Source organism: Oncorhynchus mykiss, chromosome 17, assembly GCF_013265735.2.
Source record: "Oncorhynchus mykiss isolate Arlee chromosome 17, USDA_OmykA_1.1, whole genome shotgun sequence".
Classification (NCBI taxonomy): Eukaryota; Metazoa; Chordata; class Actinopteri; order Salmoniformes; family Salmonidae; genus Oncorhynchus; species Oncorhynchus mykiss.
Genome location: NC_048581.1, coordinates 41492874 through 41512571, shown reverse-complemented (window position 1 = coordinate 41512571; position 19698 = coordinate 41492874). Strand labels below are relative to the sequence as shown.

General features: G+C 40.2%; 2 protein-coding genes across 7 annotated transcripts in view; both read left to right on the top strand.

Annotated features, from left to right (window-relative positions):
- Nucleotides 1–2136, top strand: part of LOC110493896 (replication termination factor 2) — a 44600-nt gene extending 42464 nt beyond the window's left edge. The window contains exons 8-9 of one of the 2 annotated variants that reach the window (XM_021568476.2): nucleotides 503–580; nucleotides 1080–2136. In XM_021568476.2, the coding sequence (XP_021424151.2) occupies nucleotides 503–580; nucleotides 1080–1270 (269 nt within the window). In that variant the 3' untranslated portion in view covers nucleotides 1271–2136. Of the gene's footprint in view, nucleotides 1–502; nucleotides 581–1076 lie in introns of both variants that reach the window. The other variant, XM_021568475.2, reaches the window with a different exon arrangement.
- Nucleotides 2137–3553: 1417 nt separating this feature from the next.
- LOC110493895 (transcription factor AP-2 gamma) lies at nucleotides 3554–19493 on the top strand. Of its 5 annotated transcripts, none has more exons than XM_021568469.2 (8): nucleotides 3554–3650; nucleotides 7598–8047; nucleotides 8256–8307; nucleotides 10486–10569; nucleotides 11586–11808; nucleotides 15842–15960; nucleotides 17429–17570; nucleotides 18575–19493. In XM_021568469.2, exons 1-8 carry the CDS (start codon nucleotides 3621–3623, stop codon nucleotides 18867–18869), a joined length of 1395 nt encoding a protein of 464 aa, XP_021424144.1. In that variant the 5' UTR covers nucleotides 3554–3620; the 3' UTR covers nucleotides 18870–19493. The 5 variants fall into 5 exon arrangements, with proteins under 5 accessions (XP_021424144.1, XP_021424146.1, XP_021424143.1 ...); XM_021568468.2 differs by lacking the exon at nucleotides 3554–3650 and adding an exon at nucleotides 5986–6396 and having other exon boundaries at nucleotides 10486–10557; XM_021568467.2 differs by lacking the exon at nucleotides 3554–3650 and adding an exon at nucleotides 5987–6396.
- Nucleotides 19494–19698: the final 205 nt, after the last annotated feature.

The window sequence follows — 19698 nt, the reverse complement described above, 5'->3', positions numbered from 1 at the left end:
GGGAATAGATATCAGCTGGAATGCGCTTTTAGCGCACAGTGGTTAGAAACAGAAGGTCCATGTTAGCCTTTATGCAACGGGTGGGAATAATCCTGACTTACTGATTGGTTAAAACTGCATTCCGGCCAATGTCCGTTCCACATGTTACCATCCTCCAAACACCGGCTTCTCGGGCATTGTCACTTAAATATTGCACTCTAACTTATAGCTTCAATGAGAAAATGTATTGATCTGAGGTAGATGGATGTTTGTCAGGTCAACATTTGGTTTGACCCACTCCAGCCTACATTGATTAGCTTTTGGAACATACATAATGTTCAAATAATTCATCATATTCACACTATTGTAAAAGATTGTACCTCTCTTTTCAGACAGACAGGAGCTTCATGAAATGTTTTGGAAACATTCTGTTTTTCTCCCCAAAATGCCAGAGTGTTATAGATGTTTGTTAAAACGTTCTATGTATTTCTTGTTAACATTCATCTCTTTTGTTCCTATATAGAAAATCCAGAGTCCACTGAAACTGTTTCTTCAGAGGGCCAAACTTCAACACAAAATGGTGGAGACAACAGCCAGCCAGGTATTTGTGGTTTATTTTACTAGGAAGGGATACTTCAGGATTTTGAGGCCCTTTATCTACTTCCCCAAGTGTCAGATGAGCTCATGGATACCATTTATGTCTCTGCATCCAGTATGAAGGAACTTCAGAGGTAGTTTCACCAGCCAATGCTAACTAGCATTAACTTAATGACTATAAGTCTATATGGTATGTACTAGCATGTTGCCAGTTACTATAGACTGCCAGTCATTGCGCTAATTCTAGTTAGCATTTGCACTAACGTTAGATCTTGTTTTTCAGACACTATAACCTCTCCATACAGTTCATAACTCAGCAGCATGATGTTTCTAACGTTATAACTGTCATTGTAATATTGAGGAAAGCATTAAACCCTTCAAGTGTGTGTGTGTATTTAGGGGGGTTGAGGTAGCCAGAAGGCAAATTTTTATTTGGCACCCAAAAATTATATTTGATTTTAGCCTACACAATTAATGGTAATTTTGTCTTCTCCCGCTAGCAGTCCTTGAACCCCCTGCTTCTTCCAGCACCAAGGTGGTTACACCCTCGGCGGCAACCGGAAGCAAGAGGTCCATCCAGACCATGGAAGAGAAGTCGGAGACCTACAAATCTCTCTTCACCAGCCACAGTTCAGCCAAACGCACCAAAGACCAGACGTCCAACTGGGTCACCCACACCCCCTACCATTTCTAAATTACTTCACCTCCCCTAGATCACCACCAAGTGGTCATGGCAGGCAACACACAACCAGATTGTGTATTTGAAGGGTATCTATAAAAGGTTATTAATAACACATTCATAACCCATACTTAACACATTCATAAGAAGTACGTGAGCATTTCATAAATGCTTATGTCAACAACCGCAAGTTGATAATTCACATTTCTGCATTTCTGTGACGAAGGCAATATCAACTTGCTACTGCTTATGAATGTGTAATATGAGGGTTATGAAGCTTATGTCGGCATCCTTCAAGTAAAGTCTTCAGGAAGTTGACATTTTTCTTATAGGTATTCTTGGCTCAGGCTAATGAATCAATAGCCTATAGGAAGCACTATTAATGCTCCTTTTTCTAGGAATGGCTGTATTATATGTAGGTCTTATCTAGGTATGGATAGATGTAGATTTGGCAAGTCATTATGGTTTGCTATGCAATATGACATATAAATGTTTTGAAATTATATCACAAGGGCCTAGTTTATTTTTGTTGTATAGGAAGTGGAATAGTGAGTGTTTTTGTAGTGTTCATTCAAAACATGCTTTCAATAAGCTCATTACTTATGTCTATACTTAATTTGAATGTTTCCTCCAAATAGCTTGTCACCCACCACCCATCAAAATATAATGGGAGAAAAATAAGGTTTTATTCACATGTGCATATTTCATTTTTATTTAAATATTTACCTTTTGATATGCTTTTTCCCGCTTTGTTTGGGTTGAGGGTTGAACAAACATATGTCAAAATAAAGACTGTCCTTTTACTTACAAAATGCATTTTTTTATATGGAACAACATATTATAGTAGTGTGTACAAATAAAGGTGCATTAGGTCGACTCAATACGGGATTTTTTTGTTGTCCCTTTCAATTTGTATTTTGGGTGTGTCGCCAAACTACTGCTTTTTTTACTGTAACTACTGTACCTCAACTTTTCATGACACTGCACGTGTTTTTCAGGTTTAAGAGTGGGATTATAGGATTTAAGGTATATTTGGATTTCAATTATATTAGCCTACTTTTAGCACACGACCATGAAAGTGTAAATGAACCCAAAAGAGCGCAAATTGCAAATGTCATTTAAGTCACACGAAGGTGTCAAGGCTTTAATAATTCCTGTCACAAGATGGCAGCAGAGTTGTAACTGCCTTAGATTCTACTTAGAGTAGTAGAACTCTGGAACTCTACTCTGCGGATAAGTAGATTATATTAATTTAGGATATGACCACTGGAAAAACTCGCATTGGAGAATTCTGTTAAATCAATTAAATACATTGTGTGTAGGCCTCAACGTTTCAATTTGATGTAGCCTATGCCCTAAAGGCCTGTCTACATACTCTGAGCTTTAATTCTCATTCTTCCCAAATCCCATGCCCTTGTAAAAAAAAAAAAGGTACATTGTTTTTTCTTCTTAATTATTAGGCATTTTACATATAACTATCTTCATGTAGTCCTCAAAGATGGATTAAACTGAATCAAATAGGGCGACCATGCATTTATTCTCATGAGTTCATTCACATGACATTTTCACAGTACATAGTTTATACATTGACAGTCAAGAGAAAAAATATTTTCTTTCAACGCAATTGTGCAAAAATAAATACAAACAGTATAGGCATATGATTAGTCGTATGATAATGTGCATTGTGATTCGTCAATTTAAATTAAACTTTGAAGGGAAAGCCAGGCTATGCATTTTTAGTAGCCTTCAGCAGTGCATTGAACGAAAATTCGAATGCGTCAATGTGTTGTAGTAAGTAGTTTAGTTGACATGTATTTCGCTATAGGCTATTATTATCCTCTGGCATTTGGCTTTGAAAATGCGACAATTTCAGGATATATATTTGAATCTATCTACCCTACACACGTTTACGATAGTCTAAACAATACATGCGATGTTAATATGGGACGGGGTTAAATTAGTCCAGTGGTTTAGGCTCAAAGAATCCCCACAGTAAATTGTATAAGAAAATTGAGCTGTAGTTGATCGATAAGGAAAGAAACGAAAATGAATGGGCCTAAGCCTATATTGACAGCTCCTCACATGGTTTCCAAAATGATTTATTCGATGAAGATACACTTTCATAAGTAAGATTTTACTCTGTAATGTGTAGATTCAACAGCAATACAATTTCAGAGAGATGTAGAAAAGTCTAACAGCGTCAGAGTAGTTTACAACTGGAATTTGCATAGGCCTTCACTCAGGTGTATTACCATGTAGGGCGCATGCGCATTCCAAGAAAACCAGGTGAAATCAGCAATTTTGACCACTTGCGAATTCACTCATTCGTAGCCACATCACTGGAATTATACCGCGTTCCTTGCAGATGTCTTTACTGGAGAGGCTAGACTGGCGGGTAAGCGAATGCATGTTTTGCTTTATTGTGTTATTTAAAAACATTAATAGGTTATTCATTGTCTATCTTTCGTCCTAAGTCAGCTCATTAATAGTAGGTTATAGTTTTTTAGGACATTTGAAATAGGCTACTCCGCGGTATTTGATAGTGGCTGCTAAATATGCTATTTGAATTCATTATTAAAGACCATAATTATAATCATATCTATCAATCAAATGTATTTATAAAGCCATTTTTACATCAGCCGATGTCACAACGTGATAATAGACCATATAACGTTGATCCATTGAAATAAGGTGCTCCTCGAGTGCTCACGATTTAGGAATTTGAAATCATGCAGAAGATAAATAGTTTAGGCCTGAATTTTCCATACACCTGGTCACTATACACATAACTTGTGTGACTTAAAAATATGTGACCAACGGCGACTAAGATTCATAGTTCATATCGGCAACTGGTTTTCTGATAACTTGGCTTGTGCTATTCATTTCAAGAACATTATGTATTCTGGTTTTCACAATACTCAGTAGACCAAATCTGCTCCATATAATAACATATACTATTATAGACTACACTAGATACATGGTTCAATAATAAAATACTATAAAAACAAATTTCAGTTAGGCTACTTAGAGATTGCGCATGTGCTTCAAAATCGATAATTTGTCTCTGAATTTCTTAGTTGCACATAGGCTATATAGCCTATACGAACTAGCTTCTTAAGTGTGACAGATAATATTAGCATAATTCAACTCTTTATTTTTCTATTTCGAAAGCGCATTTCATTTTCACGTTAAACCACTTGGCCCATGTGACACCTAACGTATTGCTAATTGCTTTAATGGATAACGATTTACTTTACAAGTGTCTATTCTATCAATAGTCCTTGTTTAAACGAATTGGTCTTGACATGATAGTCATTGAATTTTTTTAATAAAAAAAAAAACTGTTCACAACGCAACGGCAAGGCTCCTCTTGCGTGTCTAACCTCGTTTACTCTGTACAACCGCGATGTAAAGATGCCTTCATTAATTAGTGAGCATTCATTTCTGGTATATATCACATCACCCACAGAAGAACCACACGCAGCTTACAGCCACAGTTCATGGATGAGTTGATCTTCGTTACCCAATTTTAATTGTTTCCCAGAGACGATGATCACATGCGCGCAACAGGCAAAGAATCGCATTCCCCAAACCTTGATGATACATTTAGACACCTGTATTGTTCTCCCATGCGTATAAATGATTATCAGACAGAAAATGATTCACACCATTAAGTTACTGCTGTAGCCTATCACTCATTATATTTCACAATAATATTGGAAACTTAACAATTAAAAGAAAAGCCCAAGCATAAGTGTAGGCCTATTGTGTTAAAAACACAAACATCCTTTTGCTTGAAGTAACTCATATCAACACATAAAAGGGAACCTTTACTTTGGATATTGCAGTGCTCCACCATAATGTTAATTCAACTTTTTCGTTGAGATCCCTCGTGCTTAGAGGTTTCGAGAAGAAAGATGCTTTTAAGCCTTGGGTCTTTGAGGTATGTGAAGGCACCAAACTACAACGTGAAGCTCCGTAATGTAACTATGCATAAGTAAGTGCAAGTAGGTTTAAGTAAGTGTAAATTATTTAAACAATTAAGTTTAGCATGGAAATCGCAATATTTGTTCATGAGCGCCTTGAAGCTTGATGTATTAAGCGAAATATGCTAATTCGTTTTTCAGACTGTTGGCAAGCAATGGTGGTGCGCTTTGCCAGTGAATCCAACGCCTGGTCTCATCGAATATAAAGTGAGAAAAGTAACACAATTTTGACAGCCCTGCAATGCTATTGGCGTGGATCGCATTGAAGTATACGCGCATAATGTTTTACATTGATTTTCGTATAGGCTATTGTTTTGCAAATGTGCTCATTGCATTGATTACCGTATTGCTTAACATGGCAAAAAATACATAGATTTTCGATTACATTCATAGGCTATAATTGTTATCACTTTTTAAAGCAAGTTTTCCAACTATAATATTAATACATTTAGTTATTCAGACACAATTACCAATAATAAGAGAATCATAATAAAGTAGGCCTGTTATTATTATTATTATTTAATTAATTAAGCTACAGTAAGGTTATCGGAAGTATAATCCTATAAAATCTGTGTCATGCGAGCAACTGCAGACGGACAGCAATATGATTGGCTCCAATAATAACCGATAACAACCAATCAGCAAACTTTTATTCTGCCATATTCAAGATGACATCATGACACAGGCACGCCCCCTAAAAATATCTAACCTATGCAAATTTAGTACACATGCTTCCAAGCGGGTTCAGTAAGGAGAAAAGGTTTGAACATCATCACTTTGTCCGTCAGAGGGAGTCAAGTTTCTTATTCAGCGCTTCTTCCCATATTCACTGAAGAACTGCTTACTGAGTCGTTGGGATGGAAAGGGACCTTGCTTGACAACCGTTTTCACTCAGTTGCTGTTGAGACCTACGTTGATAGCCGCCCGAATCACGCTCAAACGTCAGTGCGCTTCAAGGAACCGCCGCCCTCCTCTCGAGTTGAAGAAGTTGATTCATGATTTCTAGGAAGTACAATATTACTTCATTTCCTACCTGGATTAACTCGTAGAAAACCATCAATTTACCTGGTCAACCTTCTTGGTGTAAAATTTTGTCTGTCAGAAACTATGCTGTGGAAACTAGCAGATAACGTGAAGTACGAGGACGACTGCGAGGTAAATTCTAGCTATACACATAGACAAACCGCACGGCATTAGGCCTGCGTTTCAACAAGGCTAGGATTTATGAAAAAAACATTTTTTGAAAATGTTGTGGCCCTCATGCGCTCCATCACACCATCGCATCTGAAATTGGTAGCCAATTTTATGGATATTTTTTTTGCGCGACAATAGCTTTTAGGCAGACTTGATAAAAGCTTTACAGAATGAAAAGGATTTTGATGGAACATTTTTTAAATGATAAAGCATTTGGAATAAGACAGATCGGTGGTCGGTTTATGCTGTTTTCATTGTCACTATTTGCTTTTATTTAATTCATCTTAAATGCAAGTTCAAGTGCATTAGGGCACCCATGTTTGGTTTTCTGGTTTCTTTGCATTGTCAATATGTTTCTAAATATGCAACATTATTAGATGTCTATAGGCTAATCTCGATGGGCGTTTGACTCTATCCGCAGAATCTCCTCGACTAATGCATTGGCGACTGACGCCATGTAGTTTTGATTTCAGTAAATCACTTTTAGATGAGTCTATATGGATTGTAAAGTACTTTTTTTTTTTGTTACACGAGTGGGATTTTAATGAAAGTGGAAAGCTTTTTGATTTATTTAGGCTTATTTCTCAGAGCTAGGCCTAAATCAGGTTATTGTAAATCATTAAAACAAAAATTACAAAATTATTATTGTTATTATTATTGTTATTATTATTATTATAGGCCCACGTGGGTAGTAAAATAGTTCCCTCCTGTGTGTCTATTGAGAGCTGACCATGGTGACAACAATATCTCAACAGTCCACATAGATTGCATAAACTATCAGAAAGTTTTTCAGTTTAACAAAATATGCATTATTAGGCTACTTTGAATACTAAAACCACATATTGCCTATTTTTTTCTGAAAAATAGGCTGACCTCCAGAAATTGAGTACTGCAATAAAATAAAAAATGTGCCTTATTTCGCCCACTAAATGTGAGTCTAGGCATGACTGTTTAAAACATTTCACTATATAGACCATGCCTTCCTAAACGATGGTGAAAAATAAATCTCGATGTCAGGCCTAGCTGTCAACACAGTTGTTATTTCTAATTTTGTCGACGATTGTTGATTCACTATGAATTTGGTTGATTGACAAGAGGCACAACATTTTATAATTTATCTTAATATCATTGTCAACCTTAACGAAAGCCTCTCTGTTCCCAGGAAAGGCACGACGGGAGTAGCAATGGGAACCCCCGGTTACCTCACCTCCCCGCAGTGAGCCAGCACCTTTACAGCCCGTCGCCGTCTCTTTCCCACTCGGCCAACTCAGACTTCCAACCCCCGTATTTTCCACCTCCCTACCAGCCTATATCATACCCCCAGTCCAGTGACCCCTACTCGCACCTCGGCGACCCTTTCAACATCAACTCCATACACCAGTCGTCGAACCAGCAACAATCATGGCCGGGGAGACAAGGTCAAGAAGGACCCCATTCGCGAAGCGGACTCGCTAGTCAGATTCTGGGCCTGGAAGGCGGCTCTTCCGCCTTGAGGAGAGAAGGTTTCCGACGGCCGGAACTGCTACCGCCTCACGCTCATAGCATTGAGTCATCCGTCATTGGTGATAATATAGGACTGCACGAAATGGGCCATGGCCTGGATGATGTTCAAGTGAGTGATTTCATTGTGATTTTGCTGCTGACTTTAAATTGAAAGAAGCATGACATCTAAAACAATAAAAACATATAGGCATGCAACAAAGGCATGGTTTTTATTATGGTGTCATGGAATGGATGGAATGGAAATGGCATATTTCATAATGAACTTCCTTGTAAGAATGACTATAACATCACTTATATTAAACTTGTTTTTTTTTCAGCATGTAGATGATCACAGTATTATAATGGCAGATCAGACGGTCATCAAAAAAGGTGAGTTTATTTTACTTTCCACATAGCTACTTTCCTACTGTATATTAACTCATTTATTAAACTCATTGATAAAATGGTGAAAATGCTTTTACCACTTCAAGACAATACACTTACTGGTTTGTGAGATAGACATGCTTGGTGTATAAGGCACTGCGTGTGCAGTCCGGCATTGGTGTGCAACAGGTAACAAGGATGCAATAGAGAAACATTGAGTGCTATTTCCATTAACTTCATCCCTGAAATTGCTTGTTACTAAGTACATACCTGGAAAAATCTTCTTCAACAAATATTTTGCAATCATTTGTACAGTGAAAAAATCGGAATGGGAAAGGCTTTTCGCTGTACTTGTTCGTACATACATTGATAATCCCCCGTAGTCACGAGGTGCACTTAACTAAGCCTAGTTTGATCCTCTATGTGTTCTCGTGCTGAGGTCGTTTGAATAGAGCACCGGAAAAATAACCTTTTCAAAATAGCAGGCTATAGCTGACAAGATGCAACTGTGAGGACATTGTGCAATCCTTGAAATCCTGTATTGACTGGGGAGAGAGGGGGAGAGAGGGGGAGAGAGAGAGGGAGGGAGGGTGGGTCTTTAGAGGCCTACGCCAGTGCATTCGACTCCTTTTGAATTCCAGTTGAAAGCAGCCCAATGGATTGCTCTTCTCGAGGCTCGCTGGCTGACTTTCTGCGAAACCAGCTTTCGCTGGGGTGTGGTGTCCTACTTGCAATTCAGTCATTTGTTGGGGCATGAAATGTTTTGAATGAGGAGGATTCAGAGTGTCATCTATTGCGCCTTCCTTCAACAGTCTTTCACTCAGAAGAAGGCCATGTTGTGCATTGATTTGAAATCCTGCACCACTTTTGTAACTCAACGAATGTAAAGATGTATGCAGATATTGAACGGATCAAACGAGTAGTAAATGTATTATAGGTTTGTTAAAACAACATCACTGTAGATATATACAGTGGGGCAAAAAAGTATTTAGTCAGCCACCAATTGTGCAAGTTCTCCCACTTAAAAAGATGAGAGAGGCCTATAATTTTCATCATAGGTAGACTTCAACTATGACAGACAAAATGAGAGAAAAAATGGTGTTGCCCAGCAACAGCCCCAAAACATCACTGCTCTAGAGGAGATCTGCATGGAGGAATGGGCCAAAATACCAGCAACAGTGTGTGAAAACCTTGTGAAGACTTACAGAAAACGGTTGACCTCTGTCATTGCCAACAAAGGGTATATAACAAAGTATTGAGATAAACTTCTGTTATTGACCAAATACTTATTTTCCACCATAATTTGCAAATAAATTCATTACAAATCCTACAATGTGATTTTCTGGATTTTTTTCTCTCATTTTGTCTGTCATAGTTGAAGTGTACCTATGATGAAAAATACAGGCCTCCCTCATCTTTTTAAGTGGGAGAACTTGCACAATTGGTGGCTGACTAAATACTTTTTTGCCCCACTGTAGCTAGGTTCAAGAACTGTAATGATAGATAACATTGTTGTGGTATGGTGGGTGGCTACAGTTAGTAGTGTGAATGACATGTCCTTAGCAACATTGGCAAGAATGGTAAAGAGTAGTTGATGTTGTCTTTTCTGTAGTAAAGCCTATGTGTATAATGCTAAACTGCTTGCTCCACAGGATGAAGCATGTGAACAAATGTATAGTTAACATGATATAGAATAGCCTAATGTGCATGCTCAAGTATTTATTTATGTTTTTAGACAAAGGATTTTGATGGCCATCTAGACAGTAGAAAGCTTGAATATTATATTTAACCCAGCTATAACCATTTGTTTTAAAGCTACCTAAATTCTCCTAATGCCTCATTTTGCATACATATGTATTTTTCTCAATTGCAGGCATTTTGGATTTGAGACACACATTACATTGGTGGACATTGTTGATTTTCAGATTTGAATCAATACGATCATCTGATCAAGCATACAGTATTAAGGAGGTAACAAGTTGTATGATAAAAAAAATAGTTGTCGTTAAAATGTGCAATGGCTCACTTTATTGGCCTTACACTCAAGGGCAGACTGTGGGTAGCCTACAGCCTACTACTGTACATTATTGTAAACGGTGAAAGCAAAACTTCCCTCTTAGCTGTTTATCCAATAGATGAGCTCTAAATCATAATTTTGCCCCCCTTTTGTGATTCTTCTCTCAGTACTAGGACTACGAGGGGGCAGGAACTTTGATCGCTTACAGAGGACTTATTATGAGGGGGGCATTCTTGCTGGTGAGGACGAAGGTATATGTAGTGTACTTTGTATGTTTGTCTGGGTGTGACTTGTTTAGTTTGACCTTTGAACTTTTGACCCAAAATGGCCACCCAGTTCGCCAGTTGGACAAGTCTTTAGATTAGGTTATTTTTAGCCACTCAATTAGAAGTAGCTACAGACCCTTAAACGTTTAATCCAAAATGGCCGTCTAATATAGGCCCTGTTTCTGTATATAATTCTTCAGATAGGCAAGGCAGGGAGAAGGGATTAATTGGGAAGATTTCAATTGCATACTCCTCACCTTCTCTCTCCTTGTCTCCTTCTCAAAACCCATTGGAGGAAAAGGTCAGAGGGGAGGATACTCTGGCGTTCTCATCCAATGGGTTTTGAGAAGGAGACAAGGAGAGAGGAGGTGAGGAGTATGCAATTGCAATCTTCCCTCTGTGAAGAAGTATGGAGTAGTTGTGTATGTGTGTGTGGATGTCATGTCAGTGGGTGGTAGGAATGAGGGGACTTTTAGCTGTGACACCGCAGGAATTATCGTTATCTAGTTAATGGCTACTTATGGTCTACGTTTTGGCTTCCACAAAGTAAACATGTTTGTTGTTTACGTGTAACAGTTCAGTCACCCTGATTTTTTACAAATCATTATGATGGTGTTAAATTTCATAGTTTATTATAAGGAAAAGCATGTTAAAGTTGGAATCCAAGCTACAGTGTTTGGAGGTTACAAACAGTGTGGATAAGATTTACAACTGTCGGCAGACGCAGCCAGTCTTGATGACTCAACCTGAATTTCTCAAAGAAACAGTCTCTTCTCCCAGAACATTTTTACAATGTAGCACAAACTCAAGAAAGTCCAATAATGTTGTCTAGTGTCCGCCTGTCCTCGCTGCAAAGCAAAATTCCCAATGGGATACATTTACCTTGATACTCCAACTTTTACTCTTACTTTTACTAATCCTACTCTCATTATCATTTCTCTTCACATCTATATTAACCTACACTCATACTAACCACTCCTCTCTCTCCACCCCTTCCCCAGGCCCCATGTCTCTCCCCAAGAGCAACTCACTGGGCCTGCCCTTCCAGAAGGAGTCCCTGCTAGGCATGGTGTCCAACCCCACCGAGGTGTTCTGCTCAGTGCCCGGACGCCTCTCGCTTCTCAGCTCCACCTCCAAGTACAAGGTGACTGTGGCTGAGGTGCAGCGGCGTCTGTCCCCTCCCGAATGCCTCAACGCCTCCCTGCTGGGGGGAGTCCTGCGCAGGTCAGTATTCGCACAACGTCAATCCATTGTGAGATGGTTCTAAGACATTCTAAGACATTATAAGGGGTGTTAAACATGTATTGCAAAGCATTATAACATCATCATAATACGCTATACCGGTCGGCTTTAAGTTTTTAGTTTTAGCCTGAAGGGTTAAATAAACAAATGCATTATAACTGCATCATAATGCATTATACCGGCAGGTGTTGCCGTTTTTTATTGTTTTATTGGGTGTAATTGTGAACAATGGCCAACATCTAGTCCGTTAAAATATGGTTCACAGCAGCTCTAAGGATCAATGATTGTGGTACAGCTGATGTGATGTAGTTAGGAGATCACAGAGAGATGTGCATACAATACGTTTCTCAGTTTACTCTGATGTTGCTCCTGTTTTACAGCTATTGTTAGTGAGCTACTTCCGGTTGCTGGATACTAAACGAGTAAAAGATTGTCGGTCTATATTTAGTTGTACGCTCTTAGCAAAAAAGTTGCTATCTAGAACCTAAAAGGGTTCTTCAGCTGCCCCCAATGGAGAAGCCTTTGAAGAACCTTTGTTGGTTCCAGGTAGAACCCTTTTGGTTCCAAGTAGAACTGTTTTGGTTCTAAGTGGAACCTAAAACGGTTTTACCTAGAACCAAAAAGGGTCCGCCAATGGGGACAGCCGAAGAACCCTTTTGGAACCTTTTTATATAAGAGTGTAGGTCTATACTGTGAAAAGTTCATACCTGGTTCATGGACAGACATTAATTTAGGAAAGTTTAGTGGTTCTCTTAAAGCAGATGTGTCGCTGTTCGACTTCATTGTTTGTGTGGAAGCACCGTGACTACCTTTGTACGTGCTCTGCAATTCCGGGTACTTCACTTTGGGGTTATGTTACATCAGAGTAGTTAGCACCAGTATGATAGAACGAGTTTGTTTGTGTGTGGGTGTGTTTGTCTATGAGTTCAGGGGGTGGGGCTATAGGGCTGTTTTAATTGCTGCTGAGCGGTTGACCTTGTGCCCCATATATCAGCAGGCAGTCTGTTGAGGGACTAGGGGTTCGCTCCTGCCTATTTTTGCTGGGAATGCAAGTTTTTCTTTTACTTCCATGTGACCCCGCCAGTGCCACACACACACACACACACACACACACACACACACACACACACACACACACACACACACACACACACACACACACACACACATACACACACATACACACACACACACACACACACACACACACACACACACACACACACACACACACACACACACACACACACACACACACACACACACACACACACACACACACACACACACACACACACTTAACTAGGTCATGAAGCGATAGGCGAGGGTGTGGAGGGAGCGGGGCAGTCACACACACGCCTCCCAAAGACACTGTCTCTCGCCCGTCACTGAATTGGCTACAGCGAGTGGGGAATTTTAGTGTGTGAGTGTGTGTGTGTGATTTCCCTTCTATGTTCTTAGGGCGGGAGAAACATAATTTGACTGGAATATTTCCGAATCCAAACAGTGTAGTTATTCCCTCTGCAAGGAAATCAAATCATCGAAATGTCTGTATAAGGACAAAGTGGAGTCACAATTCAATGGCTAAGACACGAAACGTATGTGGCAGGGTCTACAGACCAATCACGGACTACAAAAGGAAAACCAGCCACGTCACGGACACCGACATCTTGCTTCCAGACAAACTAAACACTTTTTCCCACTTTGAGGATAATACAGTGCCACCGACGCGGCCCACTACCAAAGACTGTGGGCTCTCCTTCTCTGTGGCCGACGTGAGTAAGACATTTAAACATGTTTACCCTCGCAAGGCTGCCGGCCTAGACGGCATCCCTAGCCGCGTCCTGTTGTGGAAGAATCAGAATTTGTTGGTAACATATGTAAGATGTTTTATATTCATCAAATGTGTGTAAATTACTTCTCATCAAGAATGTTATTTTGATTTGGTAAATAGAGGAAATTTCCATGACAGTCCTATGAGCATGCACAGACCAGCTGGCTGGTGTGTTTACGGACATATTCAATGTCTCCCTATCCCAGTCTGCTGTCCCCACATGCTTCAAGATGGCCACCATTGTTCCTCTACTCAAGATGGCAAAGGTAACTAAATAACTATCGACCCTTAGCACTCACTTCTGTCGTCATGAAGTGCTTTGAGAGACTAGTCAAGGATCATATCACCTCCACCTTACCTGTCACCCTAGACCCACTTCAATTTGCTTACCATCCCAATAGATCCACAGACGATGCAATCGCCATCACACTGCACACTGCCCTGTCCCACCTGGACAAGAAGAATACCTATGTTAGAATGCTGTTCATTGACTACAGCTCAGCATTCAACACCAGAGTACCCTCCAAGCTCATCATTAAGCTTGTGGCCCTGGGTCTCAACCCCACCCTGTGCAATTGGGTCCTGGACTTCCTGACGGGCCGCCCCCAGGTGGTGAAGGTAGGAAATAACATCTCCACTTCGCTGATCCTCAACACTGGGGCCCCACAATGGCGCGTGCTCAGCCCCCTCCTGTACTCCCTGTTCACTCATGACTGCGTGGCCATGCACGCCTCCAACTCAATCATCAAGTTTGCAGACAACACAACAGTAGTAGGCTTGATTACCAACAACGATGAGCCTTCAGGGAGGAGGTGAGGGCACTCAGAGTGGGGTGTCAGAAAAACAACCTCTCACTCAACGTCAACAAAACAAAGGAGATGATCGTGGACTTCAGGAAACAGCAGAGGGAGCACCCCCCTATCCACATCGACGGGACAGCAGTGGAGAAGGTGGAAAGTTTTAAGTTCCTCGGCGTACACATCACGGACAAACTGAAATTGTCCAACCACACAGACAGTGTGGTGAAGAAGGTGAAACAGCGCCTCAGGAGGCTGAAGAAATTTGGCTTGTCACCTAAAACCCTCACAAACTTTTACAGGTGCACTATTGAGAGCATCCTGTCAGGCTGTATCACAGCCTGGTATTGAAACTGCACCGGCCACAACTGTAAGGCTCTCCAGAGGGTGGTGCGGTCTGCACAACACATCACCGGGGGCAAACTACCTGCCCTCCAGGACACCTACACCACACTAACTACCTGTCCTCCAGGACACCTACAGCACCCGATGTCACAGGAAGGCCAAAAAGATCATCAAGGACATCTACAGCACCCAAGCCACTGTCTGTTCACCCCGCTACCATCCAGAAGGCGAGGTCGGTACAGGTGCATCAAAGCTGGGACAGAGAGACTGAAAAACAGCTATCTATCTCAAGGCCATCAGACTGTTAAACAGCCATCACTAACACATTGCCTACATACAGACTTGAAGTCATTGGCCACTTTTAATAAATGGATCACTAGTCACTTTAATAATGCCACTTTAATAATATTTACACATCTTGCATCACTCATCTCATATGTATATACTGTATTTTATACCTATAAAAATCTATTGCATCTTGCCTATGCCACTCTGTCATTGCTCATCCATGTATTTATATGTATATATTCTTATTTCCATTCCTTTACTTAGATTTGTGTGTTAGGTAGTTGTTGTGAAGTTGCATTTCGCTACACTCGCAATAACATCTGCTAACCATGTGTACGTGACCAATAAAATTGTATTTGTGTCATAGTGTTTTTTTTTTTAGGTTAGGATGGCACTTTTTCATATGATTTATTTGTTTTCAAAAGTGAATGATGAGGTCTCCTTCAGGGATGGGGGAGACTTTTGCAGCTAGGTTTTCTCAATGTAGTAGGAAGTCTGAAGTTTGGGTGACAGCCCTTACAACATCACTTATTGATGCTTACTTTTCGATTCGTAGAAAAAGCATTTAATCACAAATAGCCTATAGAATGGAATATGCTATATTCTTCAGTTGGAGGGACTGTATGACCGTTATGAATTCAGACATTTCTTCACGTTAAATGACCCCAATGTGGCCTTGTTCATATGAAAGCAGACATTTGTCAAGTAACGATGATGACACTAACTGTATTTGTCCTTATTTTTCCAACAGAGCCAAGTCTAAAAATGGTGGCCGGTCATTGAGAGAGAAGTTGGACAAGATTGGGCTCAACCTGCCCGCTGGAAGGAGGAAGGCTGCTAATGTCACCCTGCTAACTGCACTGGTAGAAGGTATGCTGCCCTCTTCGTATTTAGAACTGTGGTCAATGAACCAAAAACATATAAGACATCATAGAAATACAATGCATAGAACTCGTCTCCATCTTTACTCCTTGAACAAGTTGGCTCGTCCAAAATGGAGTGCCAATTGAATTAATTGCTGCACATATACAGAGATGTGATAAACAACATATCATTTGGATGTTTTTGTAGTCATCCCATCAGAGATGGTCATTTTGTTTACACCACTTCCACTGGTGTTGTACCATCTATTCATTATATTTATATGGTTAACCTAAACTCTGCGATTCCGTTACTGTGACATGATTACCTAAATGATTATAAAATTGGCTGTATAAAAGTTACTGGAACTTGGCTTCAATAGTAGCTGTGGCTGGTCTTTGTCTTTTAATTTCCTCATTTTTGGACAAAATGGCAGTGACTTAGCTGATGTTTAATTTTGCCTTTCACTACATTTAACTGCCTTTTGAAAATCAAGGAAGCTTTGACATTGTCCACCCGGACTGTCTTGGTGACATTTTGAGGTTACCAAGCAGCTGGCCAAGACCAGTAGAGAAAGAGAATAGCCCTGAAACACAACTTCACAGAGTCCAACCCTTTCTATTACAGCTGTGGCATTATCTAATACAGCACATGCGACCAAAGGACAAAGAAACATGTAGCGTGTAACCTTCCTGTCTTTCAAATTACACAAACTCTTGAAAGATGTAAAATACCCATCTCCTCAAATAATTTTCAGGGCGAAGTATTTCATGAAGGTTTTTCTTGTTTAGATCATTGTTTTTAGGCTGGATAGTCACCTCTGTCTACTTTTTCATTAAATCCCATCTTTGACGCTTTCGTCAGTCTTACCTCGGCTAGACAATGTCTAAGCAATGACGCATAGCTGTGTGCCTAGCCGCCCGAAGCCACGTGTAATTTCATTTTTTTCCCCCATATAAACTCTACTCACTATAAATGGAGTGACAGTTCGGTGCAGGAGAATGACTCGGGGCCAGTGTTATTTAGAGACCTTCAAAGTCTGAATTAAGGCTTGTTATAACGTGTTTGACTTGCCAGGGGGGTTAACTGACCTTAAAGCCTAATGTTTCTGAATAGCTACATTCCCCAAGTGATCTGTGTGTCTATCAATAAGTGCCTCTGTTTGGTGCTACAGGCCGTCCGGGTGCAGTTAGCCACATAAGCCCATTAAAGACCATGCAGGAAGTCACCCCTGAAGATGGGATATATTCATCTCAGTGGCACAGCTTCCCCCGAGCCAAGAGACTGAGCGCAACTGATTTTTTTTTACGTTGCACCACTTCAATGTTCCCATTTCTACATATACTGCCCCTGTGGGATGTGGGATGTCAGCAAGACCACATTCACACTTGTCTCTTAGATACGTTTTTGGTATTTTATGTGTGTGTTTGTTTGTATGTTTTATGTGTGTGCAACACGTGTGTGTTTGTCTTTATAGGTGAAGCCCTTCACTTGGCAAGGGATTTTGGCTACGTATGTGAGGCAGAGTTTCCGGCAAAGGCCATCGCTGATTACCTGGGTCGACCACATGTGGAACGCAATGAGGTCAACTCGCGCAAGAACATGCTCCTTGCTGCCAAGTGAGTCTCCCTCTCTCTCTCTCCTCCAAATTCAGGGATGTACCCTGCGGGGTTTGAACATTTTGGACTCGGTTAAAACCTTTTCGAATAGTTTTCAAGCTGCTCTTGATTTATAAAACATCTTGATGTCTTCACTACTTTCAAGACCTCCCAATTTCATAGTGTGTACATGAAACAGTGTACACATATAAGTGAATCATTGTCACCCAGACATAAATCCAATAGTCCATGTCTGGGTCATGTACATTCCATTTCCTTTATCTAATTTCTGTCATCTTTAAAAAAAAAATGTAAAAAATGTGTGTTTGCGTGTGTGTGTTGACCATACATTTTTCCACTGTGCTGTGATGTTTCAAAAAAATTCTGATCCTTTCGATTCTCATTGTTTCTACAGGACTGTAAATGAAAGATGAACACCTTTGCTAAGAGTATTATTATATTATTGATTGATTGACTATGACTTTTTAAATCACCCAGCAGTTCTATTTGCAGAGTTAGCTCCAAGTAATTTTTTTCAGCCATTCCTGAACCTGTGACCAAAAAAAAGCTACACATGAGCAGTACCAAAAAAAGTGATCTAATGATTCTGTCTCTTTGCAGCAAAATCTGCTGTGCTAGGATTGTTGTATCCCCCATATATATAACTTTATATTGGTTGCAAGAATTTTGTATAATAATTTAATTTGAAAACAAAGTTTTGAATCCAATGTCGTTTTGGATTCAACTCGTTTTGTGTATCAGTTCATAGACCATGTGCCATGGAAAATCTCCTCCCTATTATTTTGCAAACTGTATGTACAAACTGCTGTACATTTTTTGGTCCTTAAATGAAACTGGTATACTTTTTTATTTATCACAATTTTCTTTAGCCAATTTTGGTCTTTAAAGTAGAGCCGACACACAAGTTCCTCACCTTATCCCTATATAAATCCAATAGTCTATGTCTGGGTCATGTACATTTCTTTACCTTTATCTAATTTCTGTAATCGTTTTCTTTTTAAAAGACAAATCTGTAAGGAGTTCACCGACCTGCTGACTCAGGACCGCTCGCCTCTGGGGAACTCGCGGCCGGCACCCATCCTCGATCAGGGAATCCAGAGCTGCCTGACCCACTTCAGCCTCATCACCCACGGATTCGGCTCGCCCGCCATCTGCGCCGCCATGACCTCCCTCCAGAACTACCTAAACGAGGCCCTCAAACAGGTGGACAAAATGTACCTGAGCTCTGGCAGTGACACGCAGGGCTCCTCCGACAATGGTAGCAAATCCTCCGACAAAATGGAGAAGCACAGGAAATGAGGAAATGCTCTCACATTGGACTGTATAGCCCCCCCTTTCCCCTTTGGACTATTTTGACGTCCTATTTAGTAGCGAAATTGTCGATATGATTCCAATTCTAGATCATTTGTGTTTTCACACAGTTGAATTTACGATGTCCTGTGCTTATGGCCTGTGCTCTTTTACGAGTAGAGTTTTTCAAAAGACTTGTCAATGCTTTTGCGTTGTTACTACCATTGGCTGGTTTCAATGCGAGATCAACCTACCTTGGTGCCTACTGTAATAGTAGGTGCATAAGCTGCTTACAGCCAAAGGGCCTAGACGCTGTTGACACGGGGAAAGGAACAGAAAACAGACTTTGTTGTTTCCCTATAGGACATAATTTCAAGATGGGTCATTGTGGTTGTAAATTCTTTTCAGCTATTTTTCTTCCTCTTCTGTCTGGAGACAAATCCTCTGATTTCCTCTGTCTCTTCCGCGGTGCTCAATTCCCATTGGACTTACCAAAGGACGTTGTTTTACAGGAGATAAGAAAATCCACTTCATTCTTGTTTTCTTTGATGCTCAAATTTTCATAACAACTTCAATGGGTACGGTGTTATTGTGCTTTTTTAATGGGAGCTTCTTTCGTAGGTCTGGTAAAAATAAAAAAAAAAGAGCCTGTTTCTTTGTTTGTCTACATTCCCCAGAAACCTTAAAGATGATTTGCAACATTCAGTGTTCGATGAGGGATGGTTACTTGTGGGTTGTGACAAAAGCCACAACAATGGGGTCTTTGTTACTTGTAATCCTGTCTTTAAGTACTTATATTGGCCATTGGTTCCTTTAGTATTTTTTACAGTTTGCAATG